This window comes from Mastomys coucha, unplaced genomic scaffold, assembly GCF_008632895.1.
Source record: "Mastomys coucha isolate ucsf_1 unplaced genomic scaffold, UCSF_Mcou_1 pScaffold18, whole genome shotgun sequence".
NCBI lineage: Eukaryota > Metazoa > Chordata > Mammalia > Rodentia > Muridae > Mastomys > Mastomys coucha.
Genome location: NW_022196900.1, coordinates 67,875,592 through 67,885,470, shown reverse-complemented (window position 1 = coordinate 67,885,470; position 9,879 = coordinate 67,875,592). Strand labels below are relative to the sequence as shown.

The window sequence follows — 9,879 nt, the reverse complement described above, 5'->3', positions numbered from 1 at the left end:
GAGGGGTTCCTACTAGAGGTGTCCTGATCACAGCGCTACCTATACACTACAAGTTTTGGTGAAGCTGGTGTATCAAACATATTGTACTGTCAGTTATATAGCTAACACATATTTCTATAACTATAAAAGTCTATGTCCCACCAGCAACCATATGCACACATCTCATGCTTATTTTACCTGTTAATTGTAATGTGAAGCCAAATAAACTGAATGACAGTATCATCTAAATTTAAGCAAACCCTGATGTTTAAACAATGCTGATATTGCCCTGTGATATATTTCTTGAAATGTATCCCAGCAGCTAAGGGGCTCATGACTGATCACAAGCATTGATAACAATCACCATCCTGGCAAGCATCTGTCCAGAGAGCAGTACAGAACTCCGAATGGCCACTCTGGCACATACTAGCTCTTCATTAAAGAATTATTTTTCCTCTACTTTTATTTGGTAAACTTTCCTTAAAAAAAAAAAAAAAATTGGAGATGTGGCCTGGAGGGAGGGCACTGTTACAGTCAATGTCTTGCACACAATAGGAAAGCTCTCTGCAAATCAACTAAAACCTGGCCCTCAAAGGATCTACTTTGAGTCAAACTGCTACCTTTGGCATTCACTCCATTGCTCTGCTCTTCAGTTTTCATTTTCAATGATAACATGGACACAGCATTTGCTTTCTATCACCTTCATACAGTGCTTGTGAAAATCCAGAAAAATGGGGAAAATATCTTTGAATCTCTAAAACTATGTCTGATTTGGAACAGCCACTAAGAGTAAATTCTTTCAATTATTACAATGTATTCCTAACATCTATACCAGATGAATTAACAAAATTCAACTCTTGTCAAAAAGATTTATTAACTTAAAATAGAACTTCAAATACAGACAAAAGCAACTTTCCATTCAAGTTTGAATATATTCAATATACAAGTATGTAAAAGAAAAAATTTTGAATCTTTATGTTGTAATTTTATTTTTTTTTTAACCTTTTAAAAAGTTTTTGGCACTACAAGGTTTTGTAAAGAATAGAAGTGACAAATTTAAAACACATGAAATCCTTTCCTAATCCTTAAGAACAATATATATATATAAAGTTTGAAGCAACCAAAGTATGAATACAGCTAATAGAAAATAAAGAATGTAATTTTTTAAATTCTCTCTTTATACAATTCATCAAGGTTAAACAAAACATAAAATTCCCTTAAAAATAGGGTAATAAAATAGATGAAATTTGTATCACTCAATTTAGTGATACCAGTAAAAACTATAGTTCATATTTATATACAAATAATACAGTGTTTAAAAACAGTCTTAGAATTTAAATAACCTATCTAAATGTGTGTTAAAATTTTAAATCAGGACCTGATTTGTTTTGCTTTCCTTAAATGTCACTTTTCTGCTGAGTGTAACTGACACTGAGGTACGGATACCCTTGAGACAGCAGGATTGGCTGGTTGCTGTGGGCTGGCATTACTCCGACACATTTCCTCGTGGTGGGTGGGGACAACGCTCTCTACAGCGACGCGTGGCACATCTGTCTGCTGGGGAAAACACAGAGAAAGCTGAAGGGTTTGTGTCTAGTTACTTCAACTCCCCCCTTAAAATAAATTTGTTAACTAGTTATAAAGTGTTTTGAAAATCCACATAACAATAAAACATTTGGAGGGAAAACATATAGGTGTATGAAAACGGGAAACAAAAAAGGGCAAGAAACAAGGGAAAGAAACCCCACACATAGAAAAACTGCACATTCTTCTATAACTGACAGGACTTCTTCACCTTAAGATCTCTGCTGACCATGGTCAGGGTCCTGCCATTCATTCTATACCAGTGGTTCTCAGCCTCCCACTGCTGGGACCCTTTAATACAGTTCCTCATGTTGTGGTTACCCCAACCATATTTTTTGTTGCTACTTCATAACTGTAATTTAATTATTGTTATGAATTAGAATGTAAATATTTATTTTCTAATGGTATTAGGCGACCCATGTAAAAGGGTCATTTGAAAGGGGTTACAACCCTCAAGTTGAGAACGACTGCTTTATACTATCCAAGTGTCCAGCAGTTCATAGATCGGGAAGGTTACTCCCTCTAAGACTGATAATTTTGAAGTAAGAACTTAGATAAAATGGTCTCCGTCTTTATAATATATGGTCTGTAACATATATATTCACAGCTATTAGTGGCAGACATATAATTTCTTGTAGTGTCATTCATGGACTACTTTTACTAGTCTGACTCAAACACTAGGAGATCTTTACAGTGTCCTAAATGAAATTCAAACTCTTTTACAGAATTTTCAGCCTACCTTCCCTATCTAGCATTATTTCCACCTCCTTTCTCTAGTATTATTTTTTTCTTTTATTCTGTCAGAAAAAAAACCTCAGTGACATTTTACATGTATTCCATTAACTAAGAACACCTTCCTTCTTTCTGTCTAAATTCTAGGGTAGTAATTCTTGTAAGATGAAATTCAGATGCAATTTCTAATATCTAAAGCCTGCCTAGGTAGACAACTAGAATACTGTAAACTTATTTTTCAAAACTGTTTTTTGCTGTTTTTACATGCTCTCTTATTATATATGCATTAAGTATGGGCACTGTGCTTTACATAGTATTTAAGTAACAAGTAGTGAATACAGTTTGGTATACAGTATGCTGTCTCAATAAATGTTTACTGAATGCATGGATGTTACTCCTAAATCATGGCCTCCACTGAGATTCCCTGCGCAGCAGGAAACCCACCCAGCTTGATACTCAGTCATACGCACTGGTACCTTGAGCGTAGAAGGGTTTGGGCTGAAATCTTGGATTTCCCTGATGCATGAAGTTTTGATGCAAACCATAAGGCCACGAAGCTGGGACAAGGGGGAAATGGGGACGTGGTGCATGTTCCCATGGAATTGGAGGATTTAGTCCTCGAAAGCGTGGCTCTGCATTTCAACAAGAAAAAAAAAAAAAACATTTTAAAATAGTAATTCAAGTATTACTTTATAGTAGAGATATACTAAGTAACTAGCATCAACTGTGTATTATGCTAAATCCAGATACCAAATTTCTTTTAAAGGATCAAGCATTATTATTTATTCAAAATATACATGTTATATATAATAATATATCTGCTATACCAAAGATGGGTCATCTACAATTCAAAGGTAAGAGGCTTCCTTATAGTGGCTAACCAGATTGTAAAGGACAGACAGAGGTGGCGAGATGAGCATTTTAGAGAAGGATGAGAATGATAAATCTGACAACAAGAAATCACTCAAAATCTAGGACCACAAAAGAATCAACATCATAGAAAAAGACCAGAGAAGAAATGGTCAAGCGGAGCACTGTGGCAAACACCTTTAATTACAGCATTTTAGGCAGAGGCAAGGTGGATTAAGGCCACCCTGGGCTACAAAATGAATCCTGGACAATCAGCATCACACTGAGACTCTGACTCAAAAACAAAAACACACAAATAGGCACAAAACAATGACCCAACCAGCAGGAGGATGAAGAAATGGTCAGGTAGGTGGTGATAGACACAGCAACACCTTGTCTCAAAAAACCCAAAACAAAACCAAAAACAGTAACAGTAAGTGCCTCTGTTTCTTTATATTCACTATGCAAATTTAATTTAGAATAATTAAATAGACTTCACAACTAGTAGTGAAACAGGATATTAACAATAATTACCAATAATGATGGGACACCATTAAAGTAAAAAAAGAAAAAAATCAATGAGAAAACAGTTTTGGCCCCACCTTCCTTACAGACAAATTTGTCTATATGTGAGAGTCAGGTAAAAGCAAGAAAGGGAAAGAGGGAGTGGAGAAGGTGGGGAGGTGAGGAAAAGAGAGATGTGTGTGGTGGGTAGAATGTATCTTGAAACAGCTGAGCTTGTTGTAGCACGGGCTAAGCAGTTTAATTGTGCGTGTATGCCAGTACCCACCTCATGTCTGTCTGGTGATGCCCTGATTCCCTCATCTCTACCATGTGAATCTTGGGAAAGCAGACTAAAGTCATCAGGTTTCAGTGGCAGACCTGAGCCTCCTTAGTTACCCCGCCATTCAAAACACAAGCTTAAAAAGCAAATTTAATCCACTGTCTGAGATTTTATTTTAAAATTGTGGAAAAGGGTCAGATAAAAAGAAAATACTGGTAAAAAGAAATACTTCAGCAACAAGAAGTTTATTGGTGATATATAACTCTTGTTTTATATGAAATTTTAAACAATAGTTTTAAAGATGAAAATAGCACTAAAAAGCTGGATATAAAATTTGCAAATATGGCAAATAAATTATTTTGAATAGGCAAGTGTAATAACATTTTGGTAATAAATTAACTTTATTATGTCTCAAATCTGCATTTATTAAGATATCAGAAAAAAACTGTTTATTAATTCTAGTAAATGCAGTTATCTTTAACTTTTTGAAAGTATACTTTTGTAAAGCATGGTGGCATATTTTTGTAATCCAAGTAATGAAACAGCAAAACTGAAGCTGAAGCAAGAGACTGGCATGAGTTCAAGGCCAGCCTGTGATACAGAAGGAATGGGTAGAAGAGGAAAGGGAAAAGGGAAGGGAAGGAAAAGAGGGGGAAAGTATAAGGGAAAGGGAAGGAAAAACAAACAAGAAGGAAACAAAGAGGTGACACTCCATGAAGAGCCACTGCCCCACTTGGGTGCAGCTCATTTTCTAGAACTCTGCTTAGGTTTTCTTTGTTCTGCATGCTTTTCTTTCTCCCAGCCCTTGTGTTTAAGCCTACATTAAAACATTTTTAATGCCACCCTCCCAATTAAAAAAAGAGGAAGAAAAGGAAGGGAAGGAAGGGGGGAGGAGGGCAAGGAATGAATAAATGAACTGTTCCTCACTCTAGAACACAGGTTGAGTAAAAACCTAACCAAACATACCTCACTAGGTTAAGCCTTCAATCTACATTATCAACTGGTAACAGTTAAGTTACTTATTTCTTCAATTTCGCTACCCCAAATGGGGGAAAGCATCTCATGTAGTTCATGCTGGCCTCAAATACAACTGCCACACCTGGCTTTCTGTGAGGCTCTGTTCTTGCAGAGAGGGTTTCATTTAGCTTAGGCTAGTCTCAATAATTCTGAGTGGAGGAACTGCAAATGTGCAGTATCATACACAGCAGGCTCTCAATTTGATCATTTATAAAATGAGTACTAATAATACCAACACCAAATGAAATGAAGGTGAAAAGGAAAACAATAAGAGTATTATTTATAAGTATTAGCTTACTTAATATTCTCAACATTCCTTTTAGAGGCTACTCATATCCTTATTTTAGAGATCAAAGAGATGCATAGAGAAATAATGTCAAGGCATTGTAAGAAATGGCAAACAAGATTCAAATCTTGATTAGTCTGTATCCATAGTCCATATGGTTTAATTTTATATTCTAACTTCATAAATACAGCTTGTCTTCCTTTCTTCTCATTGTTACCCCATGATCAACAAATAATACTAACCACCCAACCTTTCCACAACCAAATATAAAAGAAAAAAAAAAAAAGGGAAATTACCCGAATTACCCACTGCACCATTGTTCATCAGGGAATTGGGAGCCACGGTACGAGGCCAGTGTCCATCATGAGAAGAGCTAGGAATTGCCATCGGCCTGGCAGCAGGCTGTGCAAAGATGATGCTAGGATCATTCAAGCCAATATTGCTGGGGGTACTGCCAGGTGCAGAGTGTAGCATTGGGCCGTGGATGGGCCATGATGGGGCAGGGATCTGGAGGGGGTGCATTGGCAATAATCCCATGCCATGCATGGGTGAATAATGAGCTGGAGGCGACTGAGGAAAGTTGTACAAGGGCATCTGAACCTGATGAGGGGGCTGGCCTCCCTGCTGCGGTGGGCCAAGCTTAGGCTGGGATCCTGGCTGGGATGGAGGTGGGGGAAGAGCAGATGGTTGGGGAGAATTCTGTGGAAAAGGCTGAGGCTGAGGAGAATAAGATGGTGAATCAGACTGCGAGAAAAAAAAACATAATTTAAAAAATTACGATTATTAAAATATAATAGTTATTATATTAGAACATCAGAAACAAATATATGATGTATATAACAACAAATAATAAAATCTCCTATTACATGAAGGTAAAATTTTCCCCAAGGTGCTCAAATTCTCACATGAGTAATGATTCATAAGCCTTTTTTCTTTTCACCAGAAAACCTAGCATCATAAACAACATATAGATGCTTTGTAAACTAGAGACTACCACCTAAATTACTCACAGCCACTTTCATTCAGCCCCTGAACAATTGTGTATACTAGGCATTATTATTAGATCCTGAAAATACAATACATCTATGCCTTCATGAAGTTTAAAAGTTTACTATACACAGAAATCAGGGAGCAGAAAAAAAATTACACAAGTAATTAATTAAGTACAACAATTCTTACTATGATAAAGACTGTATAATTAGACAGACAGGCACAGTAGTATATTCTATCTGTTGTCTGAGCAGGCAGGAGGATAAAGCCTGGCAAAACTGGGCTTATTGAGACTAATCCTCCCTATATAAAACGTGTCATTTATAGTATACTATGATAAACAGAAACACCTAACTTCCACTTTTGAAGGAATGTAAGGATCAAGGATTAAGTAACCTTTTAACTGAGACTAAAAGGTAAACAGAAGTAAATCTGGTAAAATTAAAAAGATACAGAGAAGGAAAGAATATTTAACAACAGAAATATTATGTCTGAAGGTCTATGAGTGAGGTGTTTTGAAGAGGTTTCAACACATAGATTCGTTTGTTTTAATGCCTAGCCAAAGGGAGTGGTACTATTAGGTGTAACCTTATTGGAGTACATGTGGCCTTGTTAAAGGAAGTGTGTCAACCTCTCATTTAGTAAAAATTAACAAAGCATATCACAGTGGTGTAATTTTATCTTTTTGAACATTATACATAAAAAACATGTTTCATTTCCTACATTTAGTCATTAGTAGTCTCTAAAAGAGGAAAATAAAGTTGAATTTATGCTAGCAAATGAAAGTGTAAATTTTTACAACTAGGTTCAGCAACAAATGAAGAGTATGAAATGTGAAAAGGAACATTTCAACATTGTCTATTTTATTAACAGTAATACTTTACTACTAACTAAAGTTAATACCTAGTCCTCCATTAGTTATTTTACTATAAAGATGAGAAAGCAGGCCCATGTAAATTAAGCAGCTACAACATTAATACTAACAGGCACACAAATGTTACTTTAACTTATGGGCCTAGCAAGGACATCTCTGCAAACTATCAAGCGATCTTCAATATTACACATGTGATGGTTGGTGTTAACTGTTGTGGTAGGTTAAATAGGAATGCCCCCCATAAACTCATGTGTGTGAATGGTTTGCTCATAGGGAGTGGCACTGTTAGGAGATATGGCCTTGTTAGAGAAAGAATGTCTCTGTGGAGTGGTCTCTGAGGTCTCATATATTCAAGCTGAGCCTAATATGGCAGTTTCTTTCTGCTGCCTGCAGATCAACTCCTCCAGCACAATGTCTGCCTACATGTTACCACGTTTGCCACCACGAAAATAATGAACTAAACCTCTGAAACTACAAACTAGTCCAATTAGATATTTTCCTTTATAAGAAATCTCCTGGGGCTGGAGAGATGGCTCAGCGATTAAGAACACTGACTATTCTTCCACAGGTCCTGAGTTCAATTCCCAGCAACCACATGGTGGCTCACAACCATCTGTAAAGGGATCCGATGCCCTCTTCTGGTGTGTCTGAAGACAGCTACAGTGTACTCACACATACATAAAATAAATTAATCTTTAAAAAAAAAAAGAAAAAATCTTCTATATGATGCCATGATCATCATAAACCCTAAGACAACTGTCATCTTCGCAGAGTCTAAGAATCTGGGGGAGATGGGTCTCTTTCTGGCATGCCTACTGAATTGGTACCCTTTTCTTGGCCAGGACTCGGGACTATAAAATGTGAAGAGGAAGATGAGTGTGCATTTCACCCCTTTCTATTTCCTTTCTTTGGAAGCTATGTGACAGCTGCTTCAAGCTGCTCCTGCCTTGACAGACTGGACTTAGAACTGTGAACTAAAATAAAATCTTTCTCCCTTAAGTTGCTTTTGATGGCATATTTTATTTTAACAGGAAAAGAAAATTGTGTTCTCTTCCTGTCAAACTCATTCATAGGCAGAGTACTTACACATTCTGAAGACTGTCTAGTCCTTATGGACTGGTCATTCTGTTGCTGGGCTGAACCAGCCACTTGCTGAGCATTGACAAGGTTACGGACCAGCTGGGCTGCTGAAAGAAGACATCACAGAAAAAAAAAAATCAAGATACAGAAAAAGCAGGCAGACACATTGTCTCACATCTATAATCTCAATGTTAAAGGCAATAAGGCAGAAGATTTCTGTGAATTCAAGACCTGCTCTGCCCAGTGAGTTCCACGCCAGCATTGATTGGGTAGAGTATGAGACTCTGTCTCAAACAAACAAACCTCGCAGGAAAGTACAGCAATGAATAAGTAGAAATCAATAAAACTGGCCAGGCAATGGTGGCGCACGCCTTTAATCCCAGCACTTGAGAGGCAGAGACAGGTGGATTTCTGAGTTTGAGGCCAGCCTGGTCTACAGAGTGAGCTCCAGGGCTACACAGAGAAACCCTGTCTCGAAAAAAACAAAAACAACAAAAAAACAAGAAATCAGTAAAATTAAAGAATATTGATTTTAATGGCATTTATTTTTGTTGTACTGTGGACTGAACGCAGGATTTCATATGTAAGGGAAGCACTCTACACTGAGCTACAAAGCCTAAATTCCAGTGTCTTAACAATTTCTTGTCTATAAATTTTATCCAGCTATACTTTTTGAAATAAGGCTGGCATTGATTACTGAAAGTACAATAGTATACATAAGCAATAGAAATAGATTTCTCCAAAGAGCAAACTAAAGCCAACTTTTAAACAATGATTATTTTAGAGAAATATGTGTACCACTGCTCTCTAGCCCAGCCACATGCTCAGATAGAAGCCAGGGCATTGTATATGGACTCTACCATTAACCTGTATCCTCTTTCCCTTGTTTTTTGTTTTTAAATTTTTATTTTTATTATAATTTATTTCATGTGTATAAGTGTTTTGCCTATGCATATGCTTCTGCACCAAATGCATGAAGGTGAGAAGAAGGCACTAGATCCCCAGCAGCTAAAGTTGTAGGCAGTTGTCCATTGCCTATCTAGGATGCTGGAAACTGATCAGGTCCCCCAGCAGAGTAGCAATTAACAGCTGAGCCATCTCTCCAGGCTCTTAACCACCTGGTTTTTGAAACACAATCTTGTCATATAGCCTATGCCAGCCACTTGTTTCTCTCTCAGGGGTAGTGGGCTTAAAAGTTACTTTCCAATCTCTCACGTAAATTGGTTTTTTTTTTAATTTTCTCTGAAATTATTTTTTTTTTTTTTAATTTGACACTGTAGAGTATCAAACCCAGAGGCTTTTCCACGGAAGATTTGTACTCTTATTGAACTAAATCCCTCGCCCAGATCACTTTAAAATTAATACCTAAAGCCAGGTATCATATATCTATAATTCCAGGGAAGCTGATGCAGGAAGACCACAAATTTGAGGTCAGCCTGCACTATACAGCGAAAGTGTCCCCAAAATGAAGTGTACTAGTTCTGTGGCTGTAGCTTAGTAGTAAACCATGTGTTTAGTATATACAACAGCACTGGTTTGATTCCTAGCAACAAGCAAATTAACATTTTATAATATCTTTTCTTACCTGCCACACTACTATTCCTCTGGCGGGCCATCTTCACCTCTGGACATTCCCGGCGAACATGTCCAGCATCTCCACATATGAAACACCTAAGGTCTCGGGAGTCAAGAAGTTCTCTGGAG

The 9,879-nt window shown here is 37.2% G+C and overlaps 1 protein-coding gene across 1 annotated transcript in view; it reads right to left on the bottom strand.

Annotated features, from left to right (window-relative positions):
- Nucleotides 1-834: 834 nt before the first annotated feature.
- Nucleotides 835-9,879, bottom strand: part of LOC116095744 (terminal uridylyltransferase 4-like) — a 10,399-nt gene continuing 1,354 nt past the window's right edge. Inside the window, exons 2-6 of the mRNA XM_031377009.1 lie at nt 9,761-9,873; nt 8,182-8,282; nt 5,528-5,975; nt 2,772-2,927; nt 835-1,536 (exon numbers count right to left, since the gene is read on the bottom strand). Coding sequence (XP_031232869.1) covers nt 1,466-1,536; nt 2,772-2,927; nt 5,528-5,975; nt 8,182-8,282; nt 9,761-9,873 — 889 coding nt within the window. The 3' untranslated portion in view covers nt 835-1,465. The remainder of the gene's footprint in view (nt 1,537-2,771; nt 2,928-5,527; nt 5,976-8,181; nt 8,283-9,760; nt 9,874-9,879) is intronic.